This window comes from Erpetoichthys calabaricus, chromosome 2 (genome assembly GCF_900747795.2).
Source record: "Erpetoichthys calabaricus chromosome 2, fErpCal1.3, whole genome shotgun sequence".
In the NCBI taxonomy this organism is placed as follows: domain Eukaryota; kingdom Metazoa; phylum Chordata; class Cladistia; order Polypteriformes; family Polypteridae; genus Erpetoichthys; species Erpetoichthys calabaricus.
The window spans coordinates 103,349,529-103,369,992 of NC_041395.2; the positions used below are offsets into that span (position 1 = coordinate 103,349,529).

A 20,464-nucleotide genomic window follows, 5' to 3' on the forward strand; every position below is an offset into this window, starting at 1 on the left:
TACTGATCGACAGTGATCTTACAGTGGGAGTGAAAGTTCTGTGATGGCTGCTGCAGCTCTGAAATGTCATGCATGCCTTGCAAAGCATCATGGAGAGCTAGGAAAAAAAATCTTAACATGAACTATCCAAACAGCAAATTTCCAGAAATATTTTAAGGGAATACAGCATATTTGCTTTGGCAAATTTTGACAATTGACACTAATGATTAATAAATCTTTGCATAATATAAAAATAGCTTTAATTAAGGCATAATTATGAAGCCCCAATTCAACATTTTGAATGTGCTAGTAAGCCAAGTTGACCATCACCTGATAAAGGTATTTAACCTTTTTGCACAGTACTCTATAATTTTTGAATTATATTAATACAATTATTAAAAATAAAAAATGGTTTCACAAAAATCAGTCTTAGCATTTCCTGTCCTTTCATTTCCAGTCTCTCTTAGCACTGTGCAACAATAAAAAAAATGTGTTCCAGACTGCCGTATTATATGTACAGTATGTAAGTTTTTTCTTACCCCATTCCCCTTTCTTCTCTTAAAGGTGAGATTTATTGTTTAGGTTAATTCATTGAATATCCCTTGGGTTCAGTTCCCTACCTAGTGAGTGATGTACCCGTGTGTACTGTGCGTATTCTCACTATGACCATTTAAATTTTCTCCTGGTACTCTATATTCTTCCCATATCCCAAAGATAAGCTTGTTGAGCTCATTGACCACTCTAAATTAGCCAGTTGTAAGTGCATAAGTGTGTATTGTAGCCAGTGCTTCCAGGGTACACCACTACATCCCACAAATCTGCAAACACTATTCCTAATTTTAGTGATTGTTAAATTCCTTTATTTATTTGTAAAAGCATTAAGCTTATAGCAAATTATAGTATTTTTTTTGTGTCCTTTATGGCTATTTTCAGGCCATGACATTAACCAAAAAGAGAACAGAATACTGCATATTGATCAGGTCATCAAAGAGGAATCATTTATAACCTGAAAAGTATAGTTGCTGTGTTCCACCTGGGACATGACAAGCTGATTGCTTTATCTCTTGCAATAAGTGGTCAACTATACCATTTGCTTAGCTGCCCAGCTAAACCCCCGTACAATGCCAGTGATGCCAGTCCTTGATGTCACTGTTGTAATATATCAAAAATATTTCTATTAATACTAAAAAATGCTGATTCTTTCATCATGCTATTTCAGAAACATGCAGCCCAATGGAAGGGAGGAGGGGACATAGAAAGTTTAGAAAATAAAAGAGTGAGTAGTTTAGCAGTGAGTCAATGAAATTTTTTACAGCTTATAGTCTTTAATATAAAGTCCAAAGACATCAAAAAACATTGGGAAGTGTGACTATAGTGTCAAGAATGAAATGAAAGCAACTGCTGAACCCTTGAAATACTCAAAGCAATTAGGTATTTGTCATGCATTAAATATTGTACAAATGCACAAAGTCATTAAAAGAAAGTATAACCACTCTTGGAGTTTAAATTGTATAAGATGACCATTTTAACTGCCTTGATATTTCACATTTCCAAACATTTAAAACTCAGCTTAGTTTTAAATATTGGGAGTGTTATATTTTAGCCTTCTATAAACGGTTAAGCACGTGTTAACAGGTGGTGTGTGCAGCAACGTTAAGAGAGCCACCATGCAGGAAAGCTGTATCACAAAGCCAAGAGTCAGATCAGCAAGACAGTATAGATTAAATCAGGCAATTCCAAGTTCACCCATCAACTTTTTATCCCAGTTTTCCCAATAAAGTAGTGCATGGAACCAGAGTCAGTCCTGACACCAACAAAGACAATGAGCAAAAAGCAGGAACCAGTTCAGGGCTTAATACGTCACATACACACATACATTAATGTCACATTTTGAGGTCTCTTACCAGCATTAGGGCCTGGATTATCTTCTGTAATTTGCAGAAACACATTTAGCTTTATTTTATGAAGGATAATGTCAGGTAATTCATGTTCTTGTAGAAAGGTGAGCATGACAATAAATAAATCATGTCAAGGAAATGTCCCTACAAGCTTAAGTGCTAGTAGATGTACCCAGCACTCCTGTGATGTCATACTTTTGGAATTTACTGTTCAGTTAAGCAGTCATAAAACTTATAGTACGTATAAACAGAATATAAACAGAATTAAAAGTAAAACATTTCTTCATCTTTTGGCAATCCCCCCATTTCTCTGACTCAGGTTATTAGATTTTTAAAGATCCATTGTTCAACATCTTGTGCATTCAGAAAAAGTATTACATTGTTTTGCTTCTCTCTGTGTCTAAAGACTAACTTTTATTTGATCTCTATTTTGAATTAATAATCTCTTAAGTTTTCAGTATGCATTTCTATTAACTGTGACTATGTAACCTATATTTTCAGCCCTCAGCAGTACTGTTTTTAAGCATTATTCTTATATTTTTTAATAATAACTTGGGCTTCTTCTGTATTCAGAAGAGGAAGAGATGAATTTGCACATTTTAAAACTGATGTCAAAATGATGATAGATAGATAGATAGATAGATAGATAGATAGATAGATAGATAGATAGATAGATAGATAGATAGATAGATAGATAGATAGATAGATAGATAGATAGATAGATAGATAGAACGTTATTAAAGTAGCTAGTCATTTTATGTCAACCTGTGTACATATTATGGGTCTACAGTGTTCTTTTGTGAACTTGGGCTTCAGTTATTCTGAGTAGTCCATTATTTTATCTTTGTGATTCCTTGTGGATATGATATAAAACCACAGCCATACATTTTTAAGTGGTAGCTAAACTTCCACCTTCATGCTGTTTTTTTGTCTGTTTTATATAGTAGATTTGACAGTGTAGAGTACAATAAAATTCCAATTAATAGTACAAAAATGGAAATTAATACAGTAGTACAAAAAGTTGCAATTAATATTAAATAGTTTGACATCTAAGAATACTTTCACATAGCAAGCAGACCAGTACTAAAATGCTTTCTAATTAAAGTGGATGAAAAAAAAGTGGTTTCACTGCTCAAAGATTTAAAGATGTCCACCAGTGCAATGTCGAGACCATTCCATAATAAAGTTTCCTAAAATTATTTTATATATGTATTATTATCCTGGTTCAAGAATTGAAATGACTGGTTATTAGCAGATTATACATTGATGCAACTTTTTTTTTCTTTCCTCCTTTTTCAGAGCGCTATTATTGGGGCTCAGACTTGCGCATTCCCACAGTCAGTTTCAAGGAGGTCCTAACTAATGACAAAGCTGCATTCTTCTGGCTGACCACCCTGCGTAGTACTGGTATTGTACTTTTGAAAGGTGCAGACATACAGCAAGGAGAGGTTGCAAAACTGTCTAAAAGGATTGGTTACCTCCGCCTTACTTTTTATGGGTAGGCTAACATTATCAATTTCTTTTTCCTGTCATTTTTTAAAAGAATTTATTACCCTTTTTCTCCTTGTTTTTTTGGAATGTATTTTTTATTGAAGTATACTGTATGTATAATGCAGTATGTGGCATAGATAGTGACAAAAAGAAGTTTTTGTTCAACTACATAGTTTTAAAATTTTGACCTTCAAAATTACAACAAGCATCAATATGTTTCTTTGACACAGGGATAAAAAGCATTTTCCATTTCATGTACTGATTAAAACTGATAAATTTTTAAAATGCAAAATGCACAGATGTTTTTAAATTGTTTCTACCTGAAAATAGTTTAATGTTATTATATTTCTTGGTGTATAATGGATGACATTTTCTGTTATCAGCTTAGAAAATTCTTGGATGCACTGCAATATTTGAGGTGCCATCCTAGCCACAACCCTGTTTAATAATTGACAGTCCAATAAACAAAAATGGTCCTGTAGTACACAAAACAAAGCAAGTAATTGCATGCTCCTCACTCATCTCTTAGGTTGGCAGTACAGAGAGCTCCCTCTCACTTTGCTGCATGCATTAAAAGGTGAACTCCATTTCTTGGCTCCCTGTGTATATGGGCCTGCTACTGGATGGATCAGGGTTTCCAGTGCCTGGCGGGGTTGGGTTTAGGCATTGTGTTCTGGAAACGGCTCCATGCTGTGGAGGGAATATGGCCAGCACCAGAGCCCCTTCCTGCCTGGTGGTAGTATTACTTGGCTTGCCTAAGCCATCTGGGACATCCCCAACTGTGGCACTATCTATTGTTCTCATTATGCCTTTGCTTATATGGCTTTGTGTAGTGACAGTACTACAGCATTATCTACCAGTGAAACAGTCTCTTGTGATGTTATGCTGTAATTATGGCATTGACTTTCCTTTTCTGCTCTCACTAAAGCAGACTAGAAGTAGGATCTAATCACATTCTGAGATAAATATTTTTTTAAGCAGCCGCTCAGGTGCTCAGCAGTGAGGATCCTGTGAGATGGATCACACTCGGAGAATTGCGCCACATGGCTGTAGTGCTGTAACATCACACATCAAAACCAAGAGTACAAGATGATTCTCTGAAGAGACACAGTGCCAAAAGAGTTCAGTCTTTGTCTCAGGTCAATGGATAGTGCCCATGACTCGCAACCATATAGCAAAAAGGAAACACCAGGAATCTAAAGATTTGGGCCTTTGTCCTTTTGCAAAGGTATCGGGCCTGCCACACGCAAGTTTCGAGCGACCTCATGAACCTCCATGCTCTCCCAGTCTGTCTACTGACTTCATAGGACGAGTCACCAGTGACATGAATGTTGATGCCGAGGTAAGTAGACCTCTCAACCTAGTCAGCACTCTCTCCGCAAACAGACACATTGCTGATAGCTATGCCCAAGAAGTCATTTAGGACTTGGATCTTTTTTTTATCCAGGACACTTGTAATCCCAGACATTCAGACTCCTCACTTAGTTTCTCAAGAGTCCCAATCAGAACCTCCATTGACTCCATGAAGATCACAGCATCGTCGGCAAAGTCAAGATCAATGAACCTTTCTTCACCAACAGATGTCCCACAGCCACTGGATTCCACGACCCTGCCCAATACCCTTGTCCGTGCAAGCATTGAACAGGGTAGGAGCAAGAACACACCCCACAAAATCTCAGGATATCCCACAGAGCAGCTAGATCAACTGAGTCAAACGCTTTACAAAAAATCGACAAAGGCTACAAAGAAAGTCTGCCAATATTCACATTTGCAATCGATGAGAACCATCAGTGCCAGGATGTGGTCGATGGTAGACTTCTTAGGCATAAAATCAGACTGTTCCAGTCGGTGGTAGGTGAATTAGTGATTACAGATCCTATTGAGGATATTATTGAGAGGAGAAATAGTACACGGCTTGATGGAAACTCCGGTCTATACCGGGAACTGAGAAGGACGGCTGTGAGGGAAGGTAAGGAGACATTTGTTAGAGGAATCTGTGAGCAAGAGACCCACATCCTGCTTACAGAGGAATCAAAGCATTACGCACATCAGAATCAATTCGCTAGAGAGTCACAGTCAGGATGGTTGATGGAATGGTCCTTACAGACAGCATTGTTTTGTGCAGTGCTTTCCGTATATTTCAAAATTCTTTATTTACTGTTGAGTAAAACATTTTTAAAACATTAGTCACATTTTAGTCAGTTTTTATTATGCATCTTGCTTTTCTGACAAAACAATAATAATCATTAAAAACAGAAAGAATCATAAGCACAATTAGCTTAATGATGGTTAAAAAACAGAAATTCTCAATAACAGCATTGGTAGCTGGCAAGCTAATATGACGCTTCATTAGTTTGTTATGAAAGAAGTAAATTATAAATTAGAAACCATGTTTTATTTACATACTTTTCTGGAATTAAATAAGTTCATAAATCTTTTTTTTTTACTGTATAGGCAACAATGTATTCTGTATTTTATTAGCACAGTTTAAGATGTCCCTTTAACAGTTTTTAAAAGAAACAATAAGTGTCCACTGGGAAAATGCCTGAATGGATGGAAGGGTACTAGATTAACTATAATCATTACATCATTGATTACATCTTGCCTGAAGAAAGGGCCTGAGTTGCCTCAAAAGCTTGCATATTGTAATCTTTTTAGTTAGCCAGTAAAAGGTGAAATTTTGCTTGACTTCTCACTACATCCATAATGGCTAACACGGTACAACGCCCTAATGTTTTTTTACATAAATACAGTATGTACATTCTCAAACATGCTTAATTTGATTCAGGATTGCTAGGAACTGAAACCAATTCTGACTGCAGCAGGCACAAGTCAAGAAACATTCAAGGATAGGACCCCAGTCTATTAAGGGGACCGCTCATGCAATCACACACTCACACTTACACAGTGGTAATTTAGACTCACCAGTTAACCATTTTTGAGGATGTGGAAGGACAACTCAGACTGAAATGAGGAGAATATGTGCAAAATGTACACTGACAATGACCAAATGCAAGATCCATGAGGCAGCAACGACAAGAAGCATACTTTTCAATTTCTGTAATGTCTCATATTAACTAATTTGCATAGGAATTTTTGTCATGTCAGATTATATTAAAGCATTACATTCTAGCATCAACTACTATACAGTTTAAAGAAACAAAAACTGAAAGGAAAATCAGGGAACACCTATCTAACTGGAGCAAAGTTAGTAGCGAGTATCAGATGTAAGTAGAGGATGTGCAAACCAAAGAAAGTCATCCGGCAGAGAACTGACATTATGTAATAAGGCATATTTTACAATACAGCACAATTTCAACTGTAGGGGGAAAGAAACAAATACCTGCATGGGTTTTCAGGAACTCTGTTTTTCTTCATAAATCCTCCATATGTACCAGTTAGGTTGATTTGCAAATCCAAAGTGGCCATGTTTTGGTAGGTGTAAGTGGGTTAGGCAATATAATGGTTTTTGTTCCAATGCTGCAGTCATGACCCTAAAATGGATTAAGCAGGTTTTATGATGTAATGTTATAAATGAAAAGGGATTTACCCAAAGCAATAAACTGTTAAAGTAAACAAGCAAAAGATGTGACATTTCTGCTGTAGCCATAACTTCTGTATGTCAGCTGTAAATGTAGTTAAGATTTAAGACATGTCCTCTGATAAATAGCATAGTCTACACTTACCAGAGGGCATAAATTAATTCTGATTTTGATTTGTTCTTTCAGATCACAGTGGAGGATAAAGAACCTTACTTACCCACTTCACTTGTACATGCCAGTAATGCAGACTTATTGTAAATTAATGGAAATTTGTGATATTTTTTTCCATTTATTTTCTCCTTTAATGGCTTGTTCCAGTTTAGAAGTGAGAATAAATTTCTAGCTGTATTTGCTAAGTCTGTTGAAATACATGAGCAGCCTTGAATGATTTTAGTTTTTTTGCCATAAATTTCTGTAAAAAAAAAAAAAAAAAAGCACATACATCCTGTCGACATATACAGAACACAAAGTCCCTGCCATTTCACAAGAACCACACTACCTAATATAGCAGATAATTAATTCTTTGGACTGCTCTGCCAGGAAAAAGGCCTCAGTGCAGAAGCTGTCATCATTCTGTAAAAGGTAGTCCTTGACACTGGTATTCTCCCTGTTTTGAGTTTAACTAAATAAATATCCTAAAGGATGAGATAATAAAATAAATTAAAAAAACGTTTGGCAGAAGCAATACATTCCTTCCAGATGAGTTGATTACAGTGCAGCTTAGCTGTGCCTTATAGTGCCTGTCCTTCCCTTGGTAATTTACTTTACCTTGTATTGCACCCAGACAAATGAGGAGCCAAATGTGTATTTAATTGGAAAAAGATGCTGACCAGTAATAGTGCTTTTGTTTAAGATAATTGAAACCTAACAAGAAAAAAATGCTAATCAGAACTGGACCTGAATGGAGCAAAAGATGGGTGATGTCATGAATTCTTGTGAAGAACTGTGGTATGACTTCCAGGCTTTGGAAATGTCAGGTAAAACAATAAGTAATAATGAAGTTGCAGACAACTGTAAGAAGTGTGTGTGTTTGCCTGGTCTTGCCGCTGCAACAATATTAATAATTTATTGTAAATGCAGTATCCCTCTGTATTAGTTGTAACTATTAATTACAATTTTGAAATACTATTAGCAGTTATTTTAACTATAGTATATTTGTAAAAGATGCCAAGAGCACTCTAAAGAGAAAGTTGAATTAAAATTCTCTTATTAGCAAAAACAAGTTAGTGAATATTTTATACACTTTACAAGTATGTCTAAAAACCTTCATCTTTAGTATAATTATGTAAATTTCATAATAATTGTAACAATGTAGAAATATCAAACATATAACTAATCACTAATCTATTCTAAGTAAAGATTCACACTGCTTTATATGTATTATCAAGATAATAAATTTTTTATTTTTTATATTTAAATTTAAAAATCTTTGTCAAACAAATTTAATAACACATACTATAGTTAATTCATACTGTAAAATAAATCATAATCAGTAGTTTTCAGTTTTTAAACCGTGAACTTTAAAGACATACATTTAGATATACTAGCAAATAACTCAATATTGCTGTACTCTTAAACAGAAATTATTTTGTGTTTTATCCCAAATTAATCTAAACTCCAGATGCATAGAAAGTCCTTGCTTCCTCTGTTTGTGGAGAATTATGCTGTACCTTATCAATACACTTTCACACAGCATGACATTGGAACATTTATTAATTTTTAAGCATCTTGCTCTGTTATAACCCTTGGTTCTCCGTTTTATTATGGAATGGATTGGTCACAAGTGTGCAGCAAAAGTGAAATCTGCCAAGTGAAAGTGAAATCCTTCCTAGTGGGAATACTCTTTGCATTATGCAGTATCCAGTAAGAAGAGAATCCCTCCAGCAGCGAATTTGTGTGAAATTTTAGTTCTATCATGACATCAATGCAGGACTTGAGTGTCTTTAGAGAATTGCGTGTATAAAGTCAAGATCAGGCTGCTCTACCTAAGTAGTAGAGGAAGGAGACACATAAGAGACACAAACGTTGGTTAAGTTGATTGGCAATTCCTAATTTGCCCTTTGTGATTAGGAGAATGGTGCCATTCCAGTATTCTTTCCTGTTTTGTGCTGCTAGGATAGACTCCTACCCCATAGCAAATGACTCTAAATTGGATTAAGTGGGATTGAGAATGTTGTGTTAATATCCATCCATTATCCAACCCGCTATATCTTAACTACAGGGTCACAGGGGTATGCTGGAGCCAAGCCCAGCCAACACAGGGCGCCAGCCCACTGCAGGGCGCGTACACACACATACACACTCACACACCAAGCATGCACTAGGGACAATTTAGAATCGCCAATGCACCTAACCTGCATGGACTGTGGGAGGAAACCGGAGCGCCTCGAGGAAACCCATGCAGACACAGGGAGAACATGCAAACTCCACGCAGGGAGGACCCGGGAAGCGAACCCGGGTCTCCTAACTGTGAGGCAGCAGCGCTACCCACTGCGCCACCGTGCCGCCCTGTGTTAATAGCAACAGAAGTAAATCAACAAATCAGAATTCCTACTAGTTAGCTATGCATGATGGCAAAACATGCAGTCATTTCCATACATGAACACCCAAAAACAAATCCTGCTCTAGCCATAACCACTGGATGCCAGCTGTATATGTCACCGTTTAAGATGACGTGTTTCATTATGTGGTGGATGCAGTAATGCACTGTAATCAACACATTCTTCCAACTATCATGCGGTTCTTTGGTAAAAGAGCTTCAGGATTTTACGAAGTCTGACTTGGTGTTGATGGAAAGACTGCAAGTTAACTACTTTTTTTGCACATCAGTGGAAATACAGCAACATTCACAAAAGGTTTTTGGGTTATATTTATCAACATTAATGAAAAATTGGGTTCAGAAAGTAAATATTCATATAAATGTATTCTTTTTTTAATTGAGTTCATTCTTCATTCTTTTATAAAAGATTAGCTCAGTGGAAAAACATGTATTTTGTTGTCTATTAAAACAAGTTAAAAAGTTGGTTTTAAGTTTTACTTATGGTGTATGGTGCTTAAATGCCCTCTTCTGGTGGAAAACATTTTTAAAAATCAAGCAAAGAAAAATTCCTAGAAAGAGCTTTTACATTGCGTTTCACAAAGTACTATAAGGTAACATGAAGACTGGACAGTAGTCAGAATAACATACTCACATTTTCAGGACTGGAGAGTGCAAAAAATGTGTAGTAGAAGCTGTTTCCTCTGTAGAACACATGACCAATTTTCAGATATATTGTTTGTTTTTTTTCTATACTAATTCAAAGTGTTGTGGCAAAGCCAAACTGTATAATAATTTTCTAAGTATGAAATATTGCAGATATACAATAATCTTCCTGAACTACTTTTTATGAATGTTAGTGAATACACTGCATGGTACGATATGCTTTGGAAAACTTCACTAAAGTTGATAAAATCATAACCAACAATCATAATGAACTTTCTATTCTCTTTAGGTAGTCATCATCACAAAAGTAAAAGTTAATTTACTTTGCTGTTCAAATAAAAGCTCATTGATTAAAAAAGAAATTAGGCACAAATGCCTTATACTGCCAGTCTTGAGGAATGCACCTCTAACAGTTTTGTGCCGAATACCAGTATGGCCCAGAGCTGTGTGCTCAGCCCATTGCTGTTTTCTTTGTTTATGCATGATTGTGTTGCCAAGCATGACCTAAACTCTATCATCAAGTTTACTAATGACACAAGTCTTTGGTCTGATTACCAGGGATGATGAGAGTACATACATTAAAACATAAACATCTTATTGAAAGTTAGAATAACAGTCTATATTTCCATGTCCGCAAAACAAAGAAGTCGATTGTGGATTTCAAGAGTCTTAGAGAAGGTCTTAAACCTGATATTAATGATGCTGCTGTGGAAAGAGTCAGTATCTTTAGGTTCTTATGTGTCCACATCACAGAAGATTTTAATATAGGTGTTGCAGACATAGGGAAGACCTCGTGGTGCTTTTGCTTTTTTTTACAGGTTGAGGGAAACTTCTCTTCACCTGGATCCTCAGTAACTTTTATAGATGTATAAAAGGGAGCATACTAACTAACTGCACCACAGAATGTGATGCCTGAATAGCAATAGGGCTTTATCAGCTGTGCAGCCAAAGGTTAAAATATTTCACATTTAATCACTGGAGCCTAGCTCTCATCTATATAGGATGTTTACAACATGAGATATCCGAAGAAAGAAATTTCCATAATCTCAGAAATTTCCATAATCTTGTATTAACTACAACTATTAGATAAATAGGGCATAATTCAGGTCAGGTCAGGACAAGTTTGGGAGCATGCACTGGTACAGCATGTTGCCGCACCCACCACATGACTGGACACATGGTCCAGTCCCACCCTTTGAAAATGACCATCTATCTGACACAGCCAGGTACAGTGGAACCTCTAGATACGAGTTTAATTCGTTCCAGAACTGAGCTTGTATAGCGAATTTCTCGTATCTAGAACAAACTTCCCCATTGAAAATAATGGAAATCCAGTTAATCCGTTCTGCACCCCAAATATATTAACATAAAAATCAATTTTCCTAACAAATAACACTGATAAATTATATATACTGTAGTCTACCTTTAATAAATAACACTGGTAAATAATATAACTGATTATTAAAAGAATCAAAACAGGTGTCCAAAGTGCAGTAGAGCATTCAATAAATCTTTAAATAAATAATCCTTAAAACAGTTGTGAAGTGGAGGTTTAAAATACACAAGAATAACAATCCTTTAACACGAGGTTAAAACGTCAACAAGAAGCAGTCTTTAAAAACAGATGACAATCCCCGGTGCTTCTTCTCTGTTAGCGTCTCACCTGCTTCTCCCATGCGGGCTCTGCAACAGGCGAGACACTCTTAATGCAGCTGACCTTCTCTACACCGTCCTGCTTCAGCTGTTTGGCTCGCCTGTTCAGCTACACGCGAGCCTGCGCGAGCCTGCACTTGCCTGCCTGCCTTCTCTCTCTCTCTCTCTCTCTCTCTTTCTTTCTTTCTTTCTTTTCTTTTACTTTTTCTCCCCCTTAACCGGCTCGCGCTTCTCTATATATGCGGGGAGGACATGGCAGCTGCAGCCCATCAGCCACAGGAACAATCATGGATGTGGGCAGTTTCCCACCTGTGCACTTAAGTGAGAAACGCAGACACCGCAGATAGCGGCTCGCAACTGCTACCACGCCCCCTTGCTAAGCCGCGAGCTATACCCACAGCCTGGCTCGTGGCTCGTTACGCGAACCAATGCTCGTATTTAGAGCTGAATTTTTTGCTCATACTTTCCTCGTATTTTGAATTTCTCGTATACAGAGGTGCTCGTATCTCGAGGTTCCACTGTATTACATGGGCGTCCCCTTGGCCTGGTCCAGCTGCTCGGGTCCTCAACAATGACAATCCTGTGAGCTGGATCACCCTTGAGGAATCGAGGTTGGATAATTCAGTTGGACTCAAATGTTTATATGATACCAATGTAATGTTTGCATTTTTTAAAGGTTCAGATGACGAACAGAAAAAGTTTGTTGCTCATCATACTTTCAAGATGCACTTCTGTCCTCAAATAAAGCACATAAAGAACACATAAATAATAAAATTATTGACACTAATGTAATATATTCACCCACAAAGTCTAACACCCTGGAAATATTATTATCATCGGAGGCAGAAAAAGCATTTGATATGGTTGAACTACCTCTTTACTACACTGGAGAAATTTGTGCATGGACCAAACTACTGTATACCAGTCCAGAAGCTTCATTTTGTATTAACAACATTATTTCAGACTACTTCAGACTAGAAAGTGGTACTAGACAAGGATGCCCCTTGTCACCACTGCTTTTTGCAATAGCTATTGAGCCACTGGCAGTTCACTTTTGAAATGCTTATGAGATAAAGGGGATTATCAGAGAAGGACTTGAACAGAAAATTTCACTATATGCAGATAATATGGTACTATATATATCAGATCCACAAAATACTGTGCCTGCAGAACTAACAGAATTTCAAAAGATTTCTGGTCTCAGAATTAATTTGAATAAAAGTGTGCTCTTTCCAGTGAACTCTCAAGCAAACAATATGAGATTGGACACCTTCCCTCTTATCATCGCAGATCAGTTTAACTACCATGGGGTAAACATCACAAAGAAACATAAACCTCTTTATCAACAAAATTTTGCTGTCTATATGGAAAAACTTAAGCAAGACTTGCACAGATAGTCTACCCTTCATCTCACTTTACCTAGAAGAATTAATACTGTCAAGATGAATATCCTTCCTAAGCTTCTTTTTCTATTTCAAAGCATTCCAGTATACTTAAATAAATCATTTTTTTAAGAAATTAGATTAAATCACAGCCATATTTATTTGGAATTCAAAACATCCATGTATCCAAAGGCAAAGACCTAAGGCAGAAGGTAGCATGGCTCTACCTTTCAATTTTATTACTGGGTGGCCAATATACAAGCTATAAAAACCTGGACATTGACACAAATAGATTAACAAATACAGGCTTGGTCCACAATAGAAATAAAATCCTGCAGTACTTCTTTATATTTCTTGCTTTGTACCCCAGTAAATACAAGTTATTGCCAATATACTAACAACCCAGTTGTGCTTCATTCACTCAGAATATGGAACCAATGTAGGAAATACTTCAAGATAGAGAAGGTTTTATCTGTGACACCTCTCCACGATAACCACCTTTTTCTACCCTCTCAAACATACACAGTTTTTAATGTCTGGAAAACATTTGGGATTAAATCACTTAGAGATCTGTACATAGACAATATCTTTACATCCTACAAACAATTACACTCTAAATTTAACTTTCCAGCAACACATTTCTTTCACTACCTCCAAATTAGAAACTTTGCTAAACAAAACCTGCGCAATTTTCCTCACCTCCCACCTACTTCTATTCTGGGAAAAATATTGAGGACTCAGACAGCATTTCTGTAATATATAAAAACATTTTAAAGTCCCTCCCTTTCAAAGATCCTAGAGTACAGTGGGAAAAGGATCTCTCACTCAACATTTCAGAAAAGGAGTGGAAGGTAGCAATGCACCGAATTCTCTTTAGCTCCATATGCGCAAAGCATACAATTATTCAACTTAAAATCATCTATCTATCGAGCACATCTGTCTCGTTTAAAATTGTCCAAAATGTGTCCAGGGCAAGATCCCACCTGTGAATGTTGCAGTCAAGTTCCAGCCTCATTGGGCCATATGTTTTCGGCATGCACCAAATTAACATCATTTTGGACCAAAATCTTTAAATGCCTTTCAGACAGCCTTGGTGTCACAATACCTCCTAATCCACTAACAGCTGTGTTTGCTGTACTTCCAAATGGGCTTAAGGTGGAGAAGGACAAACAAACTGCAATTGCCTTTACACTACTGGCACATAGACGTATTATCTTGCTCAACTGGAAGAATCCTAACCCACCTCTTTTAAGTCAGTGGGTAACTGATGTTATATATTATTTGAAATTGGAAAAAATCTAATTCTCACTTAGAGGATCTGTGCAAAGCTTTTTTAAAACCTGGCAGGATCTAATCGATAACATTTTAGAATAAGCATTTAAATTGAGGAAGTGGATTTTCTTCCCTTATTTATTGTAATTGTTTTTATTTATTTATGTATTTATTTACTTATTTTTCCTACTATTAAAGTTTTACTGTGTTGGCCTAGCTCTCTTTCTTATGGGTGGGGGTTGATTTGATTTGAACTTAAGTTTGTAAAATTTGACTTGCTTATATGGAATGTTGTATGCTTTTAATAAATTCAATTAAACATTTAAAAAAATGAAAAATACAATTACTAGGAATCTGAATATTTCATCAGCAGCATTAAGAATATTTTTCAACACTTGCAGGTTGCACAGGCTAATAATATGAATATAGCAGTTAACTTAAGAACTCTTTTTTTTTTTTTTTTTTTTTTTTTTTTTTTTATATAATATCTTTATATCCATCCGTGTACTAAATTTAGTTTTTCCTGATAAGCGTCCTAGAGAGACAGAGCCTGTCTTGGAAACAGTAGTCTCAAGAGAAGAACTAGCCTTATTATTTTTGTCAGTATGTATATGTTGTAAGGTTTTCCAAACTCTTTTGGGGCCCCCCCAATGGAACGACATGCCAAAGAGCATCCCAAAGTGCTATCGCTGTGTCTATGGAAGATAGCCTGTCGGTTTCCAGGGCAACTGCGGGCTCCCACCACTGTGGCAGTTCACCGCGAAAACAAATCCGAAAAGATTGCGATAATGCTTTGAGCACCTGCCATCAATGGGTGATGCAAGGAACATTATAACTGCAGGGATCAGTATTACTTGGCCATTAACCTGGCCATGATCCTGCCTGATTGCTGTGTCCCGCTACAATAAATAACTATGCTGTTCCTGTTTCAAGCTGAATAAAGTTGGTTTTGTTAAAGTACTGAGACTCAGCCTCGTGTTTTGGGGTCCAAGACAGGGACTCACACGTCACAATGTATATAATACATTATCAATAGGTATAGTTGAAGTTTAGCAAAGAACAATACTGGTACAGATTTTTTTTTAAGTGCATTCATTAAGTGTATTTTCTGGACCTCATTTTACTGTAGTCCCCTGATTATAGAGATGTGTATGTAATTTCAAATGATGTAGTAGTTTGGCATCAGTAGAGATATTTGTGAAACAGCTTTCCTATTTCCTATTCTATTTTTAAAAAACATGCAGAATATGTGGCTAGTGTTAAAAGGGTTAATTTTATTTACGTCTCTCTTTTTTTAAAGTCACACTTGGCAGGTTCAAGATAAAACGGACGCCAACAATGTGGCTTACACATCTGAGAAGCTGAACTTGCACACGGATTACCCAGCTCTTCACCATCCACCAGGGGTAGGAATAGTTGATTCTCTGAACTTGCTGCTCTTTTATTAATGGTAATTAATAATTTGCAAGACAATATTGAAATTCTTGTTGCAGTATTTTAAGTGTTAAGGTTGGCTTAATTGAAAATACAAACATTACTAATGAATTGATTCATCCATTATTTAGACCTTGCAGCTGAAGTAGTTATGAACACTGGAAGGATAAAATGAATAATACTAAATAATTAAAATGATTAAAAAGATTTTATGTGGTTTATTATTTATCCTACAACATGGGTCTATGCTTTGTCCTGCGACTTGTGCAGACACTAGGTCTGTCTACAGCTACATGAATGAATCTGTCTCTCCAGTTTCCTGCATTTGTAATGTCATTTTCATCTTTGTAACTGGCATATAGTTCACAACAGTTTTTTCTGATGATTAGACAATTATCATTGACTTTGTAGCTCAGTAACATTATATTCATTAATTCATTTCCTAAATTCACTTTTTCCATTATGTAATGAACTTTTATGCCTGAGAACTTTATATAGCATTACTCAGACTCCTGAAAAGGATATACAGTGCTCTTCACTATTGTTGGCATCCCTTGTAAAAATTAGCAAAAAGAGTTAGAAAAAAATTACTGTTTGCTGAAGAACCGTTATCTTGCACTGAAAAAATGAGAAACATCTGACTTTTAATTGAAAAATGTTCATTCAAAGAAAAACAAAGCCGTCATCAAGAAATAAATATTTTTAACAAAAACACATGTGCCACAATTGTTGGCACCCTTGCATTTAATATTTTGTACAACCTCTCTTTGCCAGTATAACAGCATGGAGTCTTCCCTTGTAACCTTTTATAAGGTTGGAGAATACAGAGCATGGCATCTGAGACCATTCTTCTTTACATAATCTCTCCAGATCATCCAGGGTCCTAGGCATTATCCTGTATACTCTCCTCTTCAGCTCATTCCACAGGTTTTCAATAGGGTTCAGGTCAAGGGACTGATATGGCCATGGCAGAACTTTGATTTTGTGGTCAGTTAACCAGTGCATGGTTGATTTGGACATGTATTTAAGATCATTATGCTGCTGGAAGATCCAGTGGCAACCCAGTTTTAGTTTCCTGGTGGAGACAGCCAGGTTTTGATTTTAAATCTCCTGATATTTCATGGAATCCATGATGCCATGTACCTTAACAATGTTTCTAGGGCCTTTGGAGGAAAAATAGCCCCACAGCATCACAGAACTTCCACCATGTTTCACAGCTGGGACAAGGCTCTTTTCATTATAGCCATCATTCTTTTTACACCAAACCCACTTTGTGTGTTTATTTCCACAAAGTTCAATTTTTGTTTCATCAGACCATAGAACACGGTTCCAGTAAAAGTTGTAGTAAAGTTTTACAAACTCCAGGTGCTTACGTTTGTGGATAACTGACAGAAAAGGCTTCTTTCTGGCATAGCTTCCAGATAATCTATTGGCATGGAGATGACGTCTGATGGTGGTTCTGGAGACTTGATAATCCCAGGATTTTACTTTTTCTTGCAATTCCCCAACAGTGACATTTGGAGATATTATTGCCTCTCTTACCATCCTTCTTATTGTACGTGGGGCTAAAATAAACTTGGATCCTCTTACAGGCAAGATTGTCACAGTTCCAGTTGAGGACCACTTTTTACTTATTGCCCTAACTGTATAAATGGGCATTTTCAGGCAAGTAGCTATTTTTTTATTTATAACCATTGCCTGAGTTATGAAGGGCAACACACTTCTCCTTCATTTGGATTGAGTGTTCTCTTTTCTTTGCCATGATGATGGTTGGCTAAGGAAATTTGGTTCTTTGTCTCCTCACATTTGTATCCCAGTTAATCAGGAAGTCATTGATTTCATCTGGAAAGTTCCTATACACTCCAGTCAACTTAACAGTGTCCAGTTTAAATAGGAAACATGCTTCAGTTACATTGTTTCACTTTCATTTCCAAGGGTGCCAACAATTGTGGAACGTATATTTTTGTTAAAAATATTTATTTCTTGATGAGGGCTTTGTTTTTCTTTGAATTAACTTGTTTCAATTAAAAGTCACGTTTCTCACTTTTTCAGTGCAAGATGACGGTTCTTCAGCAGTGATTTATTTCTAACCCTTCTTATTCATTTTTACAAGGGGTGGCAATAATAGCTGAGGGCACTGTGTATATATATATATATATATATATATATATATAGAAATATATATAGAAATATATATATATATATATATATATATATATATAGAAATATATATATATATATATATATATATATAGAATATATATATATATATATATATATAGAATATATATAGAATATATATATATATATATATATATATATATATATATATATATATATATATATATATATATATATATTCTAACATAAAAGATTCTTTATATTGTAAATAATTCATGACGTTTTTATTTTTCCTTCTTTGCCTTTGTTACTTCACTGCAGGTCCAATTTCTCCACTGCTTAAAGCAGGCTGTGGAGGGAGGAGAAAGTGAGATTGTGGACGGCTTCCATGTAGCTAATTTGTTGAGGAAAACTAACCCAGAAGCCTTCAGCATTCTTAGCTCTGTGAAAGTGGACTTCACTGACACTGGATCTGACTATTGTGACTTCGCTGTTCAGTCGAAGAACCAAATTATCGAGTAAGTTACTCAAAAATATTCTTTGGATAGTGCTGTTGAACCTCATTCAATACATATTTTTTTGCAGTGGTATCTAGAATAAAAATTAAATGATGTGTTGCTTAATTCTTTGCATAATCAATTACTGCCAGAACTCTTAAGAAAGATAAAGACAAAGAAAGCAGTTACCACATTTTTCCAAGCTAAACAAGAACATTTTTCATTGTGAAATTTGAGGTAACTAGTAATATTATATATAATACTAATGTCCATACATGTTGGTAAATTGTTACATTTTACATTGTGGTACTTGTCCAACATTAAAAGAAAAGTACAGTAATCACTACCATATTTTTTTTGTTTTATTTTAACAAGGGCAACCTTGTTGCAAAGGGTACATATTGTTCATGTACACATGCAGCTCTCAATGAGCTATATTGTCTTTAAACTTAGCCTGTCTTCCACCTATGAACATAATTACTGAAGAAACACTTCTTGCTACTGAGTAAGCTCCCACAGCAAAGAGACACAGTTCAGTTTTTATTTTCCTTATGTATCTAATTTAATACTAAAAGTGAAAATGTGAATATCAGCTCCTTTCACTGGGAATAAAAAGAGTAAAATCTTAAAACGATAAACTGACCCCATACACTTTAACAAGCAGTATAGACTTTTGTTTGTGTAAGGTAGTTTTTATAAAATAATGATACAAACATTAAATGCAGTTTTTAATATATTTTTAAACTGTTCGTAATTATAATTAATATATCTTTTTTCAAATATATTTTGAACTAATCTCTGCCAGTACCTTTTGGTTTAAACACACTCTTTTGTGCTTTATGAATTTTTTCCCTCCTGACACAATGACAACTGTGTAGATTCACCTTTACTAAGTAGCACAGAGAGAAGGTTTCATACAAACTTTGCATACAAATCAAGATAATGGAAAGCTTCAGAACCTGACTTTTTTTTTTGCAATAAATGCAATATGGAAACCAACCTTTTATCTTTCTGGTGCTGAAAGCAAAACATTGTGGAATGAACAGTATTGATGAAAGACTGTAAAATCTGCAATGGCAAATCATTTTTCATCAGTCGACCCTTGAGGAATCTTGGTGCATAGTGATATGCTCAAGTATTTTATTACAGTTGTTTTTTACAGAAAAAAGCCTAATGACTCTTACATTAGTAAAAATACATGAATAAAAATGTGTAAAGAAAATATGCAACAGATTGAAAAATAATATTACAAACATTAAGAGGAAATGATAAAAAATAGATTACATAAAAGAAATTTTGTCAAACCATGTAAGTCCAATTTAGTTTTGTGCTGGTATTGAGATTATGTCAGCAACATCGGGCACAAGGAACAGTAATCCGTCATACACACAGAGGACCAGTCTAGAATCTTCCATCAACCTAGCACACAACTGAGGGATGTGGCAGGAAAACTAAAATACCTGGTAGGAAACCTAAGAGACACTGTGAGAACACGTGGACTTCACACAGAGAGCAACTGAGGGATGGGATTTACACAGAACATGCAGGAAACACACATTAGAAGAATAAAGAGCTTTATTTAACACAGAAGGAGTCACCACAACTGATAAGTGGGAATGGGAATTATTATTTGGAGCTTTGAAAGCTAAAGATAACATTTGAATTGTTATTGGGAGCCAATGCGGACAAATTATCACTGGACTAATACTACTGTAGATTGGAGCTTTGTGCGTGTCTGAAGACAGGTAGCAGTACCTTCTAAAGTTTGTCTATGGACTGCTTTGGAATACTGCTCTGTAGAGCAATGCTACAGTTCAAGCATTAAAAAATAAAAGCATGAATAAAACTTTTAGTAGTAGAAAAAAATGAAATAGTTCCAAATTAAGGTAGGACAGAATCCTAAAGATAGGACTAAATAAATTGATTGTTTCCTTCGGACATATAACTTAGGAATGAGCTTTGTAGATTAAAAAACAAGTAACACATTCAAGCT

At 35.8% G+C, this 20,464-nt stretch overlaps 1 protein-coding gene across 1 annotated transcript in view; it reads left to right on the top strand.

Annotated features, from left to right (window-relative positions):
- bbox1 (butyrobetaine (gamma), 2-oxoglutarate dioxygenase (gamma-butyrobetaine hydroxylase) 1) overlaps positions 1 to 20,464 on the top strand; it is a 105,622-nt gene that overhangs the window by 68,581 nt on the left and 16,577 nt on the right. The window contains exons 4-6 of the mRNA XM_028794218.2: positions 3,177 to 3,375; positions 15,720 to 15,825; positions 18,296 to 18,492. Coding sequence (XP_028650051.1) covers positions 3,177 to 3,375; positions 15,720 to 15,825; positions 18,296 to 18,492 — 502 coding nt within the window. The remainder of the gene's footprint in view (positions 1 to 3,176; positions 3,376 to 15,719; positions 15,826 to 18,295; positions 18,493 to 20,464) is intronic.